Here is a 21,630-nt window from a genome sequence, read left to right as displayed (position 1 = left end):
AACAAAGATCTAAAATGCTGTAAAATATTTTGTTCATTGGTTCATGTTAGTTAATGCATTAACTAATGTTAACAAATGAGACCTTACTGTAAATTGTTACATGAGTGATTGTTTGCCATTCCATACAAATATGTATTGTGTGAATATTCAGACATTTATGGTGTCCATGACAATTAATTTGTAAAAATTGTTGCCAATAAGCAATTACGTTAAACGTTCCAGTAAATACTGTTTTGAATGTGGCTGGTTTCATTTTGCTTTTTGGGAATTTGCTACACAGTAGGAAATTAGATGTTTTAGTGACACCATTTTTCACATACATATTTTCTGTTATTAAGTCAATGGGTTTGGAGCTGAAATTTCAAAGAAATGACCTGTCTTGAGTCATCTGCTCAAGTCTAAATCAATTTACAAGTAATTGCACTTCATTTAAAGTTAAGCCCCAGTTCTCATGTTGACATCTCCATTATACTGTATATAATTGTCTGTGGTGGCAGACCTCTTCATGGAAGATGATTTCTGATTTGTAAAAGCCTAAACGTGCATGATTGTAGTCCTCGATTTGGCTATAATTTGCTTGAGTACCTCTGGACAAACATTTTTTCTTTGGTTTTATTATTTGGGGTAGTTTTCGTGAAAATGAAGCATTAGAGAAAACCTTTCTCAGTCGTTTTGCCCTTTATAACTGAGCAGATGATTAGTACTGATCATAGCGCTGCTGACAGACAGCCGCAGTCCCTCACACATGTACTGTATATGCTGAAGATACCCGTCGTCTGTAGAGTGGTTCACTTGGTGCTGCCATCCTACTAAACATGCTCTTTCTATTAAACATCAAAGTCAGGACCTGATTGGTTTCTCTAGGCCCAATTAATTTCCCTGGATGGGTTGAAACCCCACATGTCAGGTCTTATAGCATGTTGTTTGAAAATGAGCCTGATAAGAAAGCATGAGTTTTTCCATCATGAGGATGAGAGGAGCTCTGAGGTGAATTGTGTTTTCATCCACTGTATTTTGAATGAGAGCAGGAGGGTGGCTATAGGGCTTTTTGATCTTGGTGTACGACCAAATTGGAAAATGCTTCCAGTTAAGAAAGGCACAGCTTGTTGGGTTGGGCCGAGTTTATTAATTTTTATTTGCATTGTTGTAAATGCTAAAAAAGATAGGAAAGAACATGTAGTTTGAAAGTTTTTGCTTACAAATAGGTTAGACTTCAATTAGGGTAACTTTCTGGACCACATTGTTGTTTTTTTTTGTTTTTGTCTCTTTAATTACATTATTCAAAATTGTTAGTGTTGAAAATGTCTGCAAGCAGTAGGTTAAATTTCTCAGATATTTTTGGGCTTGTCCCCTAACCATACTTTTTACCTTTTCTTCCATAGTTTATTTATTAAAAAAAACTAGTTTGTACTTTTCCCTAAGAAAATAAAAGCATTTCTTTTAAATTGCCATTTATGGGTACATTTGTACATAACAAACACTGTCTCATTTCAGAAAATGATTATGTTTTAACAAGAAAATAAATTTATGATGGATATTAAAAGCGACCACATGTGGATCAGAATTCTACTAATTAAGTTTTTTAATGGTTGTTATCTATTATTTTAGACTTCAGATTTACATTTTTTTTTTTTTTTTTTTGTAGATTCAAACTGAACTTCTTGTGTTAGCAAGTTCAAGGCTTATTTTTTACAAAAAAAGTCATTACCATCACAAATTAGGCATCAATGGCGATATGTTTTTATTCCAGGGCATGATAAATGTTTCAACATAGATGAAACAGTCGTTTGGAGAAGTTTCATTTGTCAAGATTTCAAAAAGGTTCCTAATTGAAGAATCACCCAAATGCATTATGGCACATTAGTGTTTATCAATTATAGCTCTCAATACAATCTATCGTCTGACCAGAACCAGGATCTGTGGTTCCTGAGCCATTAAATCTCACTTTTATGCCTCCATCTAGGCAGTTTGTAAATAGATGACTGATGAGTCTTTTGTGAAGCGTAGCCATTAACGTCATTTTGAATTATGGAGAAACTGTAGAGGCTGCCCACCTAAATCTCCCAGAACTCTGCGGTCTGTCCATTTTAATGTCACAGTCCCATATGGAAGTTACTACAGTGTGCAAAACAGAGCACAAGAAAGTGATTAATAGATTGTTGGAAACTGCTTTAGGCAGTGGAAGATGGCTGAATCTGTCATTTCTGGATACAGATGTGGCTTCTGAAGCACTACACAACTCTCCCACTCTGCCAGATGTTTCTTTATTGAGTCACTCATGCTGTGTTTCTTTTTCCATTCTTGCTTTTTCCCTGTCTTCTGGAAAAACGTAGTACAATTCCCACACAGTTATTTTTCTTCATGTCATGAATAACATCCTTGACTAAAGCCCTATTCGCACTGGATTAGTATTATCTGGGGACCTTGTGTGATTTAGAAATTCTAATCATTCTTTTTGTTTTTGCTCTTCTGATGGTTTTCAGCTTTCTCTTTCTGCAAATTGTATAGTTGTATGGTGTATAGCGATATGATCCAGCACCCAAAATACTATCAAAACACTCCAACGCAGCCTCCATTCTTTGCGAAAGATGGATAAAAAAGTGCACAGGAAACAAAAACCTTGAAGAAATTATATTTGACCCCGCCAAATCACAGAGATGCCGATTCGCAAGGGACTAATATTATCACAGGACCTCTGTGTTCGGGAAATATGGTAGGTCAATTGCGGGAGAATTTTTACTTTACAAATTACAGACATGGCCGATTCGCTCTGGATTAAGATCACAGACAACCTCCACAATTATCACAAATGACTAGAGGTCACCAGGTAATACTTATCCTGTGCGAATAGGGCTTAACTATTCAGTGTTCAGTTCGAGGCCTACAAGTTGTCCTTTGGTTCCCATAGAACTGTGTCTTATAAAACTAGACTAATGTGTAAAATTACTCTACCATTCAAGTTTTGGGTCACTTTTTTATTATAATTTATATTAAAAAGTAATTTATTTCTGTGATGGTAAAGCTGAATTTTCAGCATCATTACTCCAGTCTTCTGTGTCACATGATCCTTCAGAAATCATTCTAATATGCTGATTTGGTGTTCAAGAAAGTTTTTTATTATTATGAATGTTGAAAACAGTTGTGCTGCTTAATAGATTTGTTGAAACCATGATGGCATTGTATTTGTGCCCTTATGTGTATGTTCATAACATTCTAATTGTGACTATATTTTGTATAAAACAATTATACAAATTATGACTCTTATTTAAGTCTAGATCATTATAATAAAGCTCGATAACACTTTATTTTAGTGTCCTTGTTACATATGTTACATGTACTTACCATAGTAATAAGAGTAAATTATGCATAATTACATGCAATTAACCCTCAACCAAATCCTAATCCTACCCTAACCCTATAGTAAGTACATGTTGATAATTATTATTACTCAGTACTTAAATATATAATTACACTGTAACAATGACACCTTAAAAGAAAATGTAACCTAAAGCTCAATAAGCTGGCTAAATAACACAGTAAATACAATTTAAAAATAGATTTTATACAGGCATTTACTGCAAACACACTTTGATCTCTTCTTTTTAATGTTTAGTTAATGTAATTGTTTAGTGAATGTTGGGTTGAAAGCCAACATGAATAATACAATGCCACAGTTTGGTCTGTTGGTTATAAAAAATTAAGCATATACAGTGGGGAGAACAAGTATTTGATACACTGCCGATTTTGCAGGTTTTCCTACTTACAAAGCATGTAGAGGTCTGTCATTTTTATCATAGGTACACTTCAACTGTGAGAGACGGAATCTAAAACAAAAATCCAGAAAATCACATTGTATGATTTTTAAATAATTAATTTGCATTTTATTGCATGACATAAGTATTTGATCACCTACCAACCAGTAAGAATTCCGGCTCTCACAGACCTGTTAGTTTTTCTTTAAGAAGCCCTCCTGTTCTCCACTCATTACCTGTATAAAATGCAAATTAATTACTTAAAAATCATACAATGTGATTTTCTGGATTTTTTGTTTTAGATTCCGTCACTCACAGTTGAAGAGTGCCTATGATAAAAATTACAGACTTCTACATGCTTTGTAAGTGGGAAAACCTGCAAAATCGGCAGTGTATCAAATACTTGTTCTCCCCACTGTAGATGCTGTACACATTTTGTTGCCAGTTTATTTAATGGATTCCCTTGTGTCAATGTAAAAGCCTTGCTTTTTTCACCCATTAGTTTATGACATAGGTGGGATATTAAATATTCATTAGCCTCTATTTCTGGCTAATTCTGTTATGGATCAGCCTGCGTTGCTTGAGCTTGTGCTAGTCTCAATCTTTTTTCTTTTCTTTTTTAGTTTATTAAGTTAGTCTAATGTGGGACAATATTTGATTCAGGGTCTTGGCTTATTATAGATCCTGACTTTATTGAGACCAAATTGCTAACTTCTGGATTGTTCAAGATGTAACCTCATTAACATTGGCATGTTCAAAAGAGGCGTAAGTCCCTCTTTGAGAGTAATATTACAGTCAAGTGGATAGACTAAATTAATGAGCACAATCCTGTGGAATGTATTCTAGAGCATGTGGAAGTGTTCCATTTATTGAATAATTGATTAGATGGCATTTGAAAAGAGTAGCTGGTTGATATTATCTTACTAATTAATTTTATTGTCGTTCTGTATTGCTCCCCCCCCCCCCCCCCCCCCAAAATGACAGTTGAAATTTCGTTAGAAAGTGCTTTGTACTCTCTGATGGGTAAGAAGTGAAGCCAAAGGTATGATGTGTGGTAATAAGAATTTTGGAAAAAGTCTTTTTGCTCAGAATTTTGCCAATGGGGGTCTTCTTTTTCCACAAGGCCATTGGAGATGTGATGAATATTTCAGTAGCTTTGGTTCTGGGACTTCAGCATATACCAGCATATTCTTTGAGACAAAGTTGCAAGTATGCCTCCCATTATAGTTAGAAGTGAGTAAAGTTTGAGAAGGAACTGATGATAGCAAAAGGAGTTTGTAAATATGATTTTGAGAGAAGACCATATATCAGTGGAGTAGCAACTTAGAGTGACCTCAGCCTTATTGGGTTAGTGTTTTATTGATGTCCTATATTAAGGACCATTACTGTGCTGAAACATCCACCCACAGCTACAGCTCCAGAGAAAGATGCACACTGCAGAATCTACAGCCTCCGTTGGCTTTCCTTGGCCATTAACCTGAATGATCACAAGAAATGTGATAATTGGGCTAGAGGGAACCGTGAGTGAGTCTGAGTCTGATTCCAGGTCTGTTGTTATAGTAGGCGAATGATAACTGAATGATTTACTGCATCTGCAGGGGCTGAAGTGTGTAACCACTGGACATTTCATTGTCCCATAAGGTAACGGGAGATGAAAAGACAAAAATTGTGTGCTGGGTGTCTCCTTTTAAGTGTAAGTGCTATATATATATATATATATATATATATATATATATATATATATATATATATATATAGTCATGGTTAAATTGTATTCTTTAACTGATTTGACATTTGTTTTTATAGTCCAGGAACACAACAATTGATACTTGTACTCCGCAAAGATGCATTAGATTGATCAAAATGTTATGATGATTACAATGTTACAAAAAATTATATTTAAAATTAATGCTGTTCCTGTGAACTTTCTATTAATCAAATAATCCTGAAAAAAGGTATCACAGTTTCCACAAAATATTTAGCAGCACAAATGTTTTCAACATTGATAATCCTAAAAAAATGTTTCTTGAGTAATGTGATACTGAAGACTGGAGCAATGACGGATGAAGAAAATTCAGCTTTAATATTAAATCGCAATAACATTTCACAATATTAGTGTTCTTACTGTATTTTTGTTAAAAGATGCTGTCAAAAACATCTTACTGACCCCAAATCTTTGAACAGTAATGTATGTCCAGGAATGTATTTATACTACACACCTCCCATAAATGGTCATGCATGTCTGCGACTTGCACTCAAGTCACACTTTGGTCACTAAAAAGAGTTGTGTTTGTGCAAGTCACATGTGAGTAAAACATCCTCTTATTGGTCAGATTTCACCTGTTTACGTTCCTCTGCGTCATCTATCAAGATGGATGGACATTTTTTGCTCCACGGGCGTATGTGACACGCAAACATATACTTGATTCCTGTTCTGACTGATACATTTTATATATTTAATTACATTTAAAATTATATGCAGTATATATATATATATATATATATATATATATATATATATATATATATATATATATATTTCTTATAAAATTTCAGTTAGAGCAGGAATTAAAGCTTTGTCAGGACAGCATCACCATCCTCTCCTCTCTGTAACTCTGTATTTTTGGCTTGTTCCTGTGTCTGTGACTGGCGCCGGTGTGATTCATTAGGGGGGTTGGTGAGTGTTGAGCGATTCCCTAAAGGAACTCAAACCAGAGCCGTGTGAATTGTGTCAAACTGTGTTTTTTTTCCCTAGTGCTTATGATGGTTATTGCAGAGGAGTCACAAATGCTACACGGGGTGGTGGTGCAGGTGAGGTGTAGTTACGGGGCCAGTCGTGGCATGTGTTGAGAGATCAGTATATCCTTTACTTCCTCCCCTACATGGTCAGCCTGTGAGTTAGCACTTGCAAGCTGCTGATGTGAGCCCCCCCATCCGAACTGCCGCGGGGGAGCTTTCAACAGCTGGCCATGTGTGAAATCAAGAGGCTTTCTCATCCGGTTTCATCCAACGATCACGCCAGGAGAGAGTGAGAGGGAGAAATTAGCCGCAGGTCTTGACTTCAGGCTGTAGTCTGTTGCTGCGTAAACTTTCTTGCCTTTGGCTTCTTACTCTTAGTGTTGATTGGAAAAAACCTGTCAACATTGTAATTGCTCACAGCAAGATATGGATAGCCAATAAGTGATTTCTAGTTTATCCTAATTAAAGCTGCAGTTTCACTGTTGCTGTGCAAATTACATTGTCTTGAATAGATTTTTCTTACATTTGTTTTTGCTTCATATGGTTAATGGGGTTTGAAAGTGACTTTGGACTTTATTTGTCAATATTATACTGAAAATGAATGCTGCTTTTTTCCCTACATCATAAATGACTTGCACCTCAGAGCGCGTAGACGAAAACACGATAAATGACAGACTCTGGCTCAGGCGTTTCAGAATGACCAAACCAACATTTGAGATGCTGTGTGATGTGATTGGTTCACTGGTTAGTCGAGTTATCCAATCACATCATCTGTTGAGGCAAAGCCACGTGAGTTTGTTGTTGCACATCGAGGGATTTATTCACTAAATGTGTTTCCATCGTCGTTTATGCGCATGTCTTCTTACTGGATGAAAAATGTACCTGCCTCAATTAAGTGCACAAGTTTTTTATGAGCATTTACTTGGCATTTCCATCCATTCCATTTAATTAACGATTAATGATTAAAATCAGTGACTCACCATTTTTTGTGGGTCTGTTCCCACCTGTGGACAAAAAGGAAAAAAACATTTAATAAAATGCAACTAACTATATAGTCATGTAAAGTTAAGATAGCTAAATCAATTGATTTTTAAAGGGAGGAGAAACACTTCCTTTTGTCAAACTTTTTGATAAATTCATCTGTCACCAAACAGATGGCATATGGCAACATAGAGTGGTTAAAATTTCCAAAACAACAATTATTAGCACATCTACTACTGCAGCATTGGCACAGCTATAGGGAGCTACTCTGACATAGTATTAACATAATTTGTTTGTTTAAACAGTAATTGTCTGCTGCAATAGAGATTATCTCAATATAACAATAGAGTTCAGCTAGATGATGCTTCAGTTTGAAGCTATTTCTGCATTTGGATTTAGGGTGATTGGGATCAAAGTTTGTTCTCACCCAACAGTTAAATCGTAAATGTACAGGAGTGTGATGTAACTCCCCTCTCTTTTGTTTTGTAGGCGATTTTTGTAAATTGAAGTCCAGGAGAGTTCAGCGGCGCGGAGAGGTGACGTTGACCGGATGCGTGTAGCGGAGCGTGCCGTGTGGCTTTGACCATGAGCCGGCTGATGTTGGGCCGGACCCTGGAGCGGATCTGCAAGGCTGTGCTGTTGCTCTGCCTAGTGCACTTCCTCATCATGATGATCCTCTACTTTGATGTCTACAGCCAGCGTTTCGACATCTTCAGCCGCTTCAACAATGGCCGTGGAGTGAACAGCTCACGAGGACCCCACCACTACTACAACTTCTCCAGTGGAAGGCCCAACACTACATTTGCAAGTTACCTGGCCACAGCTGACCATCTTCTGCCCAGCACCAAGCCAGAGGCAAACCACACTCCACCAACCCCTAAGCCATTACCACCATGTCCGGAGGTACCTCCTGGTCTGGGTAAGTTCTTAAAAGTACTTACATGGGACATATAGAAAAGTATGAGTGCTAGGGCTGTACGCTAAATCAAAATTGTGTCATAGCATAGTGCTATGGCATAGTGCGCTATTATTAAACTTATGGTCAACTACACACTACAACTGAAAATTTGCCTTGTCTTTTTCACCAAAAAAAAGGCAGGAGGGTTTAATTGGACCACCTACCTTTGCTGTGTGAAAGTGAAGAAATCATGACAAAATATAATAATAAAAAGTAGTAGAATTGTAATAATAATAATAATATAATTGAATAAAATAATCATCTCTCTCTCTCTCTCTCTCTCGCTCGCTCTCTCCCTCTCTCTGTTTATATATATACAGTATATATATATATGAAGAGTTCAGATGCAAAAGCCTCTAAGTGCCATCTGAAATTTTCTTCTAGAATGATAATTTTTATCAAGCTTGTATATTTAAGTTCAGTAATTTCACTTAAATGACAATTAATAGGTAATTTTCATTGCCATTTAAGTGAAATTACTGAACTTAAATATACGAGCTTGATAAAAATTATCATTCTAGAAGAAAATTTCAGATGGCACTTAGAGACTTTTGCATCGGAACTATTCAAATATATATATTATACTCACACATACAGTCGTGGTACAAAATTATTTCTGACTTAAAATGCTTTGAAAAATATTGATATTCAATACCATTTTCACTACCACAGGGAAAACTTGCCACAACATTGAGGGCATAAAATTTAAACAGTAAGTTCATTTACTTTTGACCATAGTCAAAGTTTTATTTTATCAACCGAAACTAATAATAAGAAGAAAAATAGAAATAATAATAATAATCACAATAATTCATATTTATAATAATTATTATTATTATTACGATTATTATTATTATTATTATTAAGTTATTAAGATTTCGTTGAAATGTAAAGTGCATCATAAATAAAATGTATTATTATTATTATTATAAGTCAAAGACAGAAATATATTATCATTGTACTACACTGTACACTGTAAAATAAAAATAAAAATACTTCAGTAATTCCTAATTTCCTAACTTCTCTTTCAATAGTTAAACCCTTGAGCTTTTATTTTGGTGGAAAACTGCAACTACACACTGAGGTGGATGCTGAGGTGGGTTATAATTGTTGGCCAGGCGACACCTTGTCTTCTGTGACAGGACTCTCTTGGCAAGGAACTAGATCAGGCCTCTATGTTGCAACTTCGTAAAAGTAAGAACAAAATTCCTTACAGATCTACAGCGATCAAACAATCAGTTGTGCGAGAGAAAAGCATAATATGAATAATACGAGAGATAGTAATGCATGGAAGGCGGTCAAGCCTCAGAACTCTCAATTTAGTGGCCTGAATAGTTGAAAGCAGACGATGACTGGTGTGATATAAGGGACATGTGGGCAGGACCCCAGTCACTGTTCCCCATCTCAGAGCCATAATGGATTCTCTGCAGACTCCAATTACTGTAAAAGCCGTCATCTCGCTCTGTTTTCCGAGCTGACTGGAGAGTTAAAATGGATTTAACATCAGCATGCACTTCAGCGCACTTATATTTCATCCGCCGAACCGCTTTATTACCGGTGTCTTACGCAGTGCGTGACGTGTTCAGAGAAAATGAGCTGTAGACTAACAGGACTGTACCAATTTACTATCTTATACTACTATGTCAGTCTGTTCCTGTTCACTGTAGAATAAAATATATGGGAAAAAAGGACAGAACTGCTTTATGGGATGTATTCCTAGGTGAAGTGATTATTGTGCAACAGGAAGTCAAATCTCTGTACATTATAAAGCAAAATACCTCTTCCAGAGTAGTATAATCCATCTGCATAAAGAAAAAAAATCTAATTAATTACGATGTCATTGCACTGCATTTTCTAGCTCATAATAGGGCAAACCTTCATAATGAATGTGCAGCAGCTATTTGATATGCCTGCAAGCAGCGGGCCTTTGCCACCCATATCCTTCTAATGAGTTTAAAGCAGAGCTCTGGAGGGAGTTGAGCTGTGTCATATGAATCGTTTGCTGTCTAGACTGCTCAGGGGTCTCTCTCTTCCTCCGTTTTCATACTTTGCTATTTCTACCCTCTTGAGTAATGGCAGTTACCCAAGATGGCCATCTCAAAACTTGTTACTTTCAAACTCATGGCCCAAAATGCTGAGAGAATTTGATAGATGTCTTTAGGGGCTCTTCATGAAATCAGATTTTGCCTCATCTGTAAGGCAGAGTAGAATCTTTCATTCGCTGGAACTTTGACAGGAAGTGTTCAAATGAAAATGCTCTACTGTATTCCCACTTTCCCAGCTTTTTTGTGTCCCCCTTCCTGTCTTCTAACTGCAGGAAGTACAAAGAACCCTCTGTCAACCACTGTTTTCAAAGAAATCCAGTGTTTCCAGCTGTTAAAGTGTGGAACAGGCCGTTGATGAGACCATCCCAGCCTCTCGAGTTCAAAGCCACATTTCAGTTTGTCATTGGCATCGCTGCTTAGTCTTCAAAATGCCACTGTAATGCGTATTTGATGTTTGCTGTCAAGCCAAAACAAGTGTGTCTGCAGTAAACACTTGCACTTTGGCGATTAGAAAACTGTAAACATTTGGAAAAATCGCCTTGATTGAGATGCCATTGAGCCGTTATTAGCCCAAAGAGATTTCGCGAATGAACATTGATTGCATTTGGCGCACCCTTTCCATCATTCGGTTTACAAGAACTGACCTGTTGATGTTGGTTTAGAGAGACTCTGATGTAATTGAGGCGTGTAAGAAGCAGACGTTTCCAGCAAGATTTCCATGCCGGTCCCAGGTGCGTGTAGAACATGTATCTTATTGCAGCAGAGGCCTGTGGGGAAAACCCAGTGTCTGTGGTAGATTGCTTCCCATCTGGCAGGTGTGGCTTGTGGATGATGATGACTCACTGGTGCCGTCTTCCTGGAGGGAAGCTGTGTCACACTGTCAGCCACCACACAAGCGGCAGGAGGCCTTCCGTGTTATAATCACTCACAAGCAATTAATGCATTAGAAATAGCCAACAACCTGGTGTCACAAACAGAATGTTTTTATACCAGAGCTTAAGATTTTTTACAATATTGATGACTGATCACTTACATACAGTGGGGTTCAAATGTGAACACATAGAAATTCTGGAATTCAGAATTTTTTCTTTGTATTTTTATTTCACAATGTAGTACAATAATATCCTATTCAAATTTATGTGATAAACAAGTTAAGGCTAGAAAGTAAGGTCAAAAGTAATCAAAAAGTAATCCGATTATATTACCTAAAATGTGTAATGTAATAGATACTACTACAGTTTTTGTCATGTAATTTGTATTCAGTAATGGACCTCAATTTGTAAGTAATCTACCCAGCACTGTATACTTAAGGAGTAATTGACAACGGGCCGATGAATTATTAGAAAAATAATGCACACCCGAGGTGGTAATGCGGCCGTAATGTTTATTTTTCAGTTAATTTAATTATTTTTCAATGATTCAATGACCCGGAGTCAATTATTCCACTTATACTACAGTTACCACACCTCCGTTGTTCAGATGATGTATTTCAAGACATTTGTCAGGTTTTTTTCCCTTAAAACGCTCTTATGTAGGACTAATCCCAAGCCTCTGTTGCTAATTCCAAAACTTTATTTTAGAGCTAGTAACTGAGACTTGAGCCATTGATAGCAGACTAATGCAGTTATTAATGTAGTTATGAGAGAGAGAGATTAAGCGTATGTGAATGACCTGAGTCTTTCTGTCAGCAGTGTTCGGCAGCAGCGTCTCTACTAATAGCGAAACTGTAAGTTTATCTGCTCCAAGAACAGGGCCATTATTACCTCACTAGTGAGAAATGTCATGTAGCTTTTGAATTGTTCAACTATTTTACTGATAAAATCGCCAGAGCAGCGCTGACAACACGTTTCTGTGCCAGGAGTGTTTGTCCGTACTGTATGTGTGTGCGCTTGAGTGGAGAGAGAGCGGGAGAAAGAGAGCCTGGAACTACTTTATCCGTGCGTTTCCCTGAAAATAATTGCACACCTTAGAACATTTGTCAACCAATCAGAATTAAGCATTAAACAGCCCCGTAGTATAAATATATATATTTTATACTGAAATATATATATATATATTATCAGCCAGAATTGTAACATTGTGGCATCACTAAATTAAATGTGAGCAAATTTGTAACAATTAAGCACAAGATGCTGTTTGGATCATTTTCAGGAATACTGGATGACATTATCAACAATTTTTTTTTATTCAATTAGAAAAATCCAAAATAGAAGCATTTTGACTAGTGCCCTCTGACCGTTGATTCCTTCATCAAAATCCTGTCTTAAATACGACAAGTGCACCTGCCAAAGTGAATAGTTCAGCTTCAGTAGTAACTCATGAATAGTTCAGCTTCAGTGGTAACTCATTTAAGCGTCTCATAGAGCTGATGTGTTGGGATGCTGTAGCCTGCGGCGTTCTGTCTGTAACCGTTCTCGAATAAAACTCGGCCTGCTGACCAGCTGGCCCAAATGTCTCTGACTCACAGGAAACTGACAACCGACTCCATGAGGTGGGAAAGACATTCTCTCGGGCCCACTGACATCCTTCTCTCCCTTGAGTTTCCATCAAGCAAGAGGGGAAAACTTATCCCAGAGATAGCACTTCAGCAAAAAGATTTTGTGAGAGGTGAGATACAAACAAATGGGAGAGATCAGAAAAGGCAAATATTAAAGGGATAGTGCACTCCAAAATGATAATTCGGTCAGTATTTACCCTTGTGCTGTTCCATACTCCAACTTCTTTTCATTTTGACTTTTCATTTTTGGATGAACTATTCCTTTAAGATGGTGCTTTTTAATTGACATTTAAGAGGGTGTTTTGTTTGCACTTAAACCATCGCTTTTGATGAATTGTATATCGCTGCTGAAAAAGTACTAAAACTTATTCAAATTGAAGGCAGAGCATTTTGTAGTGTAGATGTGATAATTGCCAGTATTCATGGATAGTATAATATGGATACAGTATATTGTGCATATGCCTTAAGCATCGGTTGAGTCAGTTGCTTGCTAGTTGGGTTGTCAGGCTGCCACGATGTTTTAATAATACTGTAAGACCAGAGATCTGAATGTTGTAAAAGAGCTTAGAAAGCAAACTGGGTTTGGCACCAAGACAGAGTAAAGTCTACTATTTTGTGCAGTTCGGGAATAGTATTAAGGAGACGTGTTTTATTTTTCCTTTTTTTTTGCCAATCAGCCCATTTTCTTTCACTTGGGCAAGCAGTATTTTCTCTTGGTGTTTCAAGCTGCATTGCTTCTGCACATAAATTTTACAGTAAGGGCAATTTCAGTCAACAATCAGTCATGTGTGTAAGATGTGTATGTTGACATAAATCCATAAATGGTCCCTTTGCAGATGCCTTTAAACAGTATTTGAACTGATGTTCCACAGTCTCTCCTTAAGACCTTCAAAAAACTCTTTCTTATGCATACTGTAACTTATGCAGCATGTTCTTATTCTTCATTAGAAACATGAATGTATTAACAAGGGCGTTATGATCTCATTTGGTTCCGTTTTAGTTAGTGACATTTTTCTATTAACTATTAAACTGTAAAATCAGTTTCGAATCAATTTTTTTAATTTAATTTATTAATGAATTTATTTCATTTTCAAATTCAGAGTGGGACCCTCGTTTTTTTCTTCTTCTTCTTCTTTTAATGGTGATCTCAAGCCCCCCCAATTCTTAACACTGTTAAACCTTCTTTAAAAACTCTTGGTTCAGTCCCTTCTGGTTAGTCCTCCAGGCTCCAGGCACAGGCACCTCCTGGCATTTGATCTCTCTCTTTTTAATTAAAACTTCATATTTAGATCTTCTTAATGAAGAAAGGTCTAGAAAAAGTCTAGCCAAGTAGTTAAACACCAGCATTTTCCTCTCTAACTTTGCAGCAGTTATATAACCGTACAGAAAACTGAATATATAACTATGACCGAGAAGCAAAATTGTAATCATCTCAGTTCAAGTTTCAATCCTCTCTCCATTAAAGCCTTAGCAAAGATGCACTTTTGTTCATCCATTTCAGCCTTGTTTTAAGATGCTTCTTGGGATCTCTCTCATGATTTATTCATGATCCTTCTTCGGTTTTTACAGTACTTGGTACGTGGAATTTCCTGTGGCCTAGTAATAGCTAATCCGCTTTTTAGTGTTTTTCTAATATTTCTGTGTCTTTGTATGGGCACCCCAGGGTCTTTAGGGTTCTCTGCTTGAGCTGAAGGTATAAATAGCACTTTGGCATCACCCAGACGGGTCCATGCTCTGCCCCTCACCTTCCCTGGAACGCCTGCTTGCTTCCTCCAACACGCTCGCTGAATATTTAGTTCAAGTGTAAGGAAACCGAATGTTTCTTGTTTTACAAGAAGAATACCTTCACACATATTACTTTATAATGGAACATTTTCATCTGCTGAGTTCAATGCTCAGTTGTGCAGCGGCCTTTATGTATTAAAACAGGTAAAATTGTGCAAGGTGGAATTTATGCAAGAGTGAAATATTCAGTGGTATTTTGTCCACTAATTTCATCTCTCATCACTGTTGACTGCACATTCATCACAGAATAGGATGTTTGGCTTTGCTCATATGATGACATCTTGTTTTCCTCATCAAAAACTAATTGCTTTCAGCGAGATTACAGTTTCTCAGATATTTAAGCAACCATGTTTTATTTGTGCTTTTGAAGTTGAGGAAATTGAAATGGAAAAGCATTGATAATTCAGCAAGTAAAAAAAAAATAGAGTATATGTTTTAGAGTAACAGAATGATTCTGTAAAAAATACAGTCAAAATGTAAACATATTTACAGAACAACCTGTAAACTGTAATTTACTAACAAGAAAATTGCAGTTTAAACCGGTAAATCCTATAACGCACACTGCTACTAAAAGCTATTTTGTACCTTTAACATATACTGAAAACCACCATAATAATGCAGGTGGTAAAAGAGGAAGCCACATGAAGAATCATGAAGTTCATCCTTTCCACAAGCCAAGCTGAATTATACTAGTATACAAAAGGTGCACAGAGTTATTCACACAACACTAAAATAATGCAATAAACATTAACTGATTAAACAACAGAAGATGTCACATAAACCCATATGTGCATAACTGATAACAAATACTATTAAGAAACAATTTTATCATTTGAATTGCCTTTTTTATTTCTAAAAACTGTACATTTAGCAATATTTTACTGGACAAATTACATGAACTGTACGGTTATATCTTTTACAGTTTTCCCCTGGATATAGTATGGGAACTTACTGTTAATCCGTAGTGTTTTTACAATATTTTACAGTAAAACATTTTTTTTTTTACAGTGTAGAGTAAGCGATAAATCTGTTTTAAGGGAATAAGTTGATGTAATAATTAGACATGCCATTTTTTTTTTATGAGATGCAAAAGCTTAACGACCCTTGATCACTAAGATGGCGAAGTGCAAGGGAAAAATACATTTAAATGAGGCTGTTTTCTGTGCTCAGTGTTATTTTAGTATTATTTATATAGTATTATAGTATTCATATTTTAAATATTCAGTTTTTATTTTAGTTAATTTTAGTTTAAGTTAGTAAAGTAATTTTGTTATGTGCTTTTGTTATTATTTTAGTTTGCTTTAAATATTTCTATTTAGATTTAATTTATTTTTATTTTATCTTTAGTCATTTTAGTACTTCAACTTATTTCACTTAGTTATTATATTATATTTAATATTTATATTTTATTTTATGAAATGTTTTTTACAATTATAAAATTATTAATGAAAACTATTTTTTTATTAGTTTTAGTTTTGGCTTACATTAATAACCTTGCCTGTGCTGTGGCGTGTGTTTCAGGCAGTTTTGTTTTGATTAACTCCTGGCCCGTTTGGACGCTCAGCGGATCCTTGAAATATGATAGTTAATGGGGCGGCAGTATTAAGATTGTCACATCGGTTCAGTGTCTGAGAGAAGATTGTAGACACAGAATCAATGAATGCCAAATGTGAACGCAAGGAGCTAAGGAGGCAAGCACTATGGCAGGCAGAGAAAATTGCATTCATCCCGCCATAACACCCGGGAAGCCATTAAGACGTTGGTGCCTTAACTAGATGAGCAGCGAGCTTTTCCAAATGATAAATGACAAAACAGGGGACTAATATTGTCATCTGGAAGAGGATTACAAAATTGTTGTTGTTTTTTTCTGTGATCGCTGTGATGGAAGTCTTTGAGCAGTGAGTGTGAATGTCTGGAGCAGATATATTTTTTATAGGATGGATACGTGGCTAAATTTAAAATGCAGATGTGGGCGCAGCCATTTCATTTCACATAAACCACTCTTTATAACACTGTTTATAATACGAAACACCAGAAATGGAGAACAGAATGTCATTTTTTTTTTTAATGTATTTCCAGCTGGTTTAATTAGACAAAAAAATCAGTCAGTGTCAGTTTCTGTTGATTTATTCAGAGGCATTTGCTTATTTATTAGAACTGTTTATTCATGCATTGTGTTTCCCTGGATTATGTAAGGAAAGCCAGCTCTGGGAGATCAGGGGTATGTCCTAAAAGAGATCAAAGGATTTGATGTGCACATATTGGATTAGGCCAAGGCCTGTTAATACAATAAGCTTAAACTGATGGCTATTATTGCACTAACAGGATAAGTGACCTCTCATCCCGTCTGGTTTAACCAGTAGACACAGGTGAGATCAATATGAGGTCTCGCAGCAGCCTGTCGCTAATGTCATGTTCATGCCAGTTGGAGAGACTCCCGTTCTCATTTCAAAATGTTTGAAGCTCTGAGAATATGATGATGAATCTCACTGGCATCATGCTCTTGGCAGAAGTACCTTATACGTTTTTTTTTTTTTTTTTTAAACACATCAGGTCTAAATTTGACAGAATTCATAGATTTGGCGGTATCCACATCAAAAAATAAATAAATAAATAATTATTCAGCGTTTTTCTGCAGGCACAAAAGCAAACATCAGTGGTAAAAACTTTTGGGACCCAGCAATTTGTTTTAGAATTTTTGTGAGTTTTAAAGGCAGATTATTATTATTTTTTGCTATGTCTCCTATAAGGGACATCAGGGCCCATTGTATGCAAACTACAGCTGCAAAAAATAATAACCTTCCTATGAAATATGAGGTATTATTTCTATGAAACATTTTGCTAATATAACAAGTTCCAAATCTAAAAAATAGACACAATAATATAAAACTATTCTGTTAGAAATTAGGACATAAATAAAACATCTGTAGTTGAGAATGTACGTTTAGCATGAAATTAACCTGACATTTTTGTCTGCCTGTTGTGTCATGCCTTCATTTTTTAAATAAATCCTGTACAAAATAAAATATTAATAAAATGTATTTTAAAATGATGTTTGTTTTTTAATGCTTCAAAAATTGTAATGACATAAAGTATAAATAAAAAAAAAATAAAAAAAGCTTGCTCTCATTGTTTAAAAAAAAACCCTATTACTGTATATCCTCATTTGATTTGTTACCTCCTTTACAGTGAAAAGAATTGCTTAAAGTCCCCCTGTAGTCAATAATTGTATCTCTTAAAACTCACCAAAATGACATATTTAAACGTTATTTCATGTGAAAAAAATGCCTTAAAAGCTTGAATGCAACTCTACACCCTTGCTTCATTTAGTATACGCGGAGCCATGAATATGCTAATTAGCCCCGTCTCCACTCACTCAGCTAATAATGTGTTGCTAATGCTACACAAACCATGTTCCCGTTCGCCATCTCGGTCTGCCTTCTAACAAGCATCAGAAACGCTTCTAACAACTCAGAACGTTAGTGTAGAAAGGCATATAGGTCATCATAACATTGTAATATACTGTACATCATACACCCGCTATATTGCTAAATCACCCGATTTTTCATATCAACAAAAAAAATATACCGGGATAACCTGGCTTCTCTCGAGACTCCCCTGCTAGTTCCCTGTCAATTATATAAAGCCCGCCGGCACGATGACGTGATTGGTTACAAGGTAGTTTGTGACTTAAGAATCACCAGCGATTTCAAACTGCGTTTTTGAGACTGTCTTTAGATCACTGCAGTTTTAAGGAGAAAATACTCAGCAATGGTGTTGACTTATGAATTTGCACATGGTTTGTCTAAAAGCACATTAAAACCACCACATAGATATGATTTGTCACCACATAGACCATAAAAACTTGATTTTCACCACAGGGGGACTTTAACAGAATGGCTCACATTGCCTGCAATTGAAACATGGGCAGCAAAATGTGAGAAGAGCCATGAGAATGTCTCTGATGATGAGTCACTCCCCCACAGTGATAATTAAGCTGGTCAGATGATTTTTTAGGAAGGTGCAGTGTTGAGGGGGCCGGAGTGGTAAGAAGTGGACGCTGTCTCAGAGAAACTGCCAGTGGCATCACATGTTACATCTGATTCGTGACAAATGGATTTTGTGCTTCTTGTAATTAGGAAATAATGCTGCTCGACCACTTTTGGCACTTGTAACAAAATACGTTTCTACAGATTTGTGTTTCTGCTGCGATCACAAGGTCGTCCGGTTACTGCCGCAATATTGAGAGTTTCTGTTACACTTTTTGAAGAATGAAGGACAATGTAATGAGAGAGAGAGAGAGAGAGAGAGAGAGAGAGAGAGAGAGCGAGCGAGAGCTCAACAACTGCATGCCACATAATTGAGAGAGAGAGAGCTCAACAACTGCATGCCACAGTAATTGAGAGAGAGAGAGCTCAACAACTGCATGCCACAGTAATTGATTTTTAAAAAAGAGGAATGTAATCCTTAAGCTCTGGCAAATTCCTCTCTGGCAGAAGGTCTTTTCAAGTTTTCTCTGCTACATTCAAACTGTTTCAAACTGTCCATTGTTCTTGTACATCATGCACTGTAAAACATAAAAAGAAAATATCACTTTTAAAACAAGTAAAGAATGCCGAAAAAAAAAAAAACTAAATATTTACTAGATTCGTGAATTTGTGTATACTACAATTCTTTAAGTAAAAAAAAAAAAGCATAGCAGGTGGTTGGATTACTGTTTTTATTTTATTTATTTTTTATAGTTATAATAGAAATATGTTTTGTGATTCATTCCCATTTGTGTTCCCAGCATGAATTCATATGGCTGCAATTTTTTTACTTACACTGTTGTCGAACACATTTAGTAACTTGTTGTCTTGTGATGCTTTCCTTAAGCTCAGAGGTCTTGAACCCTGCTCATGGGGACCCGCTGTCCTGCAGAGTTTAGCTCCAACTCTACTCAAACACACCTGAACCAGCTAATCAAGTTCTTCAGGATCACTTGAAATGGGTGCGTCTCAATCAGCTCCCTAGCTCCCTATAGCTCCCAAACTCGTGAATCAGTATATCGTGTTCACGAATTTGGGCACTGGTAGGGACAGTAAAGGACACTGATGAATCTATTTCCGGTGACTTGACAATGTCCTCTTTGTACAACATCACTACTGGTATATGAATAACAGCAGAGCTGATATTGTTCTGACATTACTTGCAATGTTATTTTAAAGTACATTATGATAAATATTTTGCTTGTTACATATACGTGCAACATTTTAGCCTTAAATAAATGATAAATGTTTGCTAGATTATGTTCATTACCTGTCTAGCAATGTATGTTAATGCTGAAATATAATTGTAAAATGACTTTTACTATTTTTAAAAACATGTATCGCGTTTCGTTATATGTAGTAAGCTGGCTCACATGATTTAAATTTCGTGTTTCAGAACTTCCATCAAGGGAACATAGTGAGCATGGATGCGCCCTGGTTTTCACAGTGCATTGTGGGACTTTTTAAGGAGCGAACTGGAAGTATTCTGCAATTGAGACAGCCCTTAAAATGGCATACTCCCTGATCAGTGCCCTAACTACTGAACTAGGGAGCTGATTGAGATACACCCAGATTTATTTATTCTCACATGTTTGCAAAATATTTCGTCATAGAATATAATTTCTTTCCAACTGAATTATGCAACCTGAAGAGCTGAAAGAGCATTCAGAGGGAGCTCTGTCTCTCCTGTTTTGGGTTTTGCGTGACTTATGACTCAGTGAGCACCCATTCGATCTAGAACTGTCAATCATCTTACGTGACCGTAATTCTTGCCCTTCTGCATGACACTGTCATGTACACTTGATGAAGCTTGATTTTACTTAATTCCATACATGCGAAATTTGGAGCAGAAGTTTATATGCCTTGTATATATAAAATTTATAGAGAACAGAAAGCTCTCAGATTTCATTAAAAAGATCTTCATTTGTGTTCTGAAGATTTACGAATGTCTTTACAGTGCAGTGGTGACACGTGAAAGTGCGTGTATGAATAAAAGTAAGTCAAGTTCCTTGATGTCTCCTGAGTGAACCCAAACTGAAAAGCAGCACTCAGTTTTGTTCAAACCTAGTGAAAAGACATAATTATCAACATGATACTGCTGATAGTTTGACAGTTGTTTATGACAATAGGGAAATAGTTGTTTGAATACTTTAGCAATTGGACCGTAACATGTTTCACAGATTGTGTTGGGATTCTTTTCTAAAGAAGACAGAAGAGGCGATGTAAAACCAACCTCCAAAACAAATTGGATTGAATTGGTATTAAAAAATAGCCTCTGTTACATTTCATGTGAGTTTGTTCAGTTATTTGATGCATATTGATTGTTGCACAGAAAATAGCAGGGTTTTTTTTTTAAACAGAATTGACATTTTGTTACATTTAAACAGTTTAGAGTAGAACAATTTGTCCTTGTTTACCCCTGGATGGTTTTTTTTGTCACTGTTTTGTCTTGATCTTCAACCAAATCCCAAAGCAGAGGGAAAAGTGTTCTGTATAGTCATTGTCAGTGGTAGTTAATGTCAGCCACAGATGAACGACTTCTATTAATTAGATTTAAAGACAATGCGCAGCGACATCCACTAGTAAGTGGGCTGCTCATAAATCATGAGGACTTTAGGTGCTGCAATGAAACTGATGAAAAGTTTGGCTGCAGAATAGTTTTAATGGCTCAGCAAGTAAATTGTAGATGTTTAACAAGTTGTAAATGCTGCTGTTCAGATTTGCTGTGTCACCTAATTGAGGCCCTTTTTGTTGTTGTTTTGAGCACATGGTGTGTTGTTTCACAGTAGCCATAAAAGCTAATTTTATTGAGCTTGTCAAGTAAATATCAGCATGGAATTAACTT

At 36.2% G+C, this 21,630-nt stretch overlaps 1 protein-coding gene across 1 annotated transcript in view; it reads left to right on the top strand.

Moving 5' to 3' along the window:
- The window catches only part of b4galt2 (UDP-Gal:betaGlcNAc beta 1,4- galactosyltransferase, polypeptide 2), a 106,819-nt gene that overhangs the window by 9,448 nt on the left and 75,741 nt on the right, over window positions 1-21,630 (top strand). The window contains exon 2 of the mRNA XM_079876229.1: window positions 7,962-8,391. Within this exon, the coding sequence (XP_079732355.1) occupies window positions 8,058-8,391 (334 nt within the window). The 5' untranslated portion in view covers window positions 7,962-8,057. The remainder of the gene's footprint in view (window positions 1-7,961; window positions 8,392-21,630) is intronic.

The sequence above is a fragment of the Squalius cephalus genome (genome assembly GCF_949319135.1).
Source record: "Squalius cephalus genome assembly, chromosome: 7".
NCBI lineage: Eukaryota > Metazoa > Chordata > Actinopteri > Cypriniformes > Leuciscidae > Squalius > Squalius cephalus.
The sequence above is the reverse complement of the archived record's forward strand: the minus strand, read 5'-3'. Positions and strand labels throughout refer to the sequence as shown.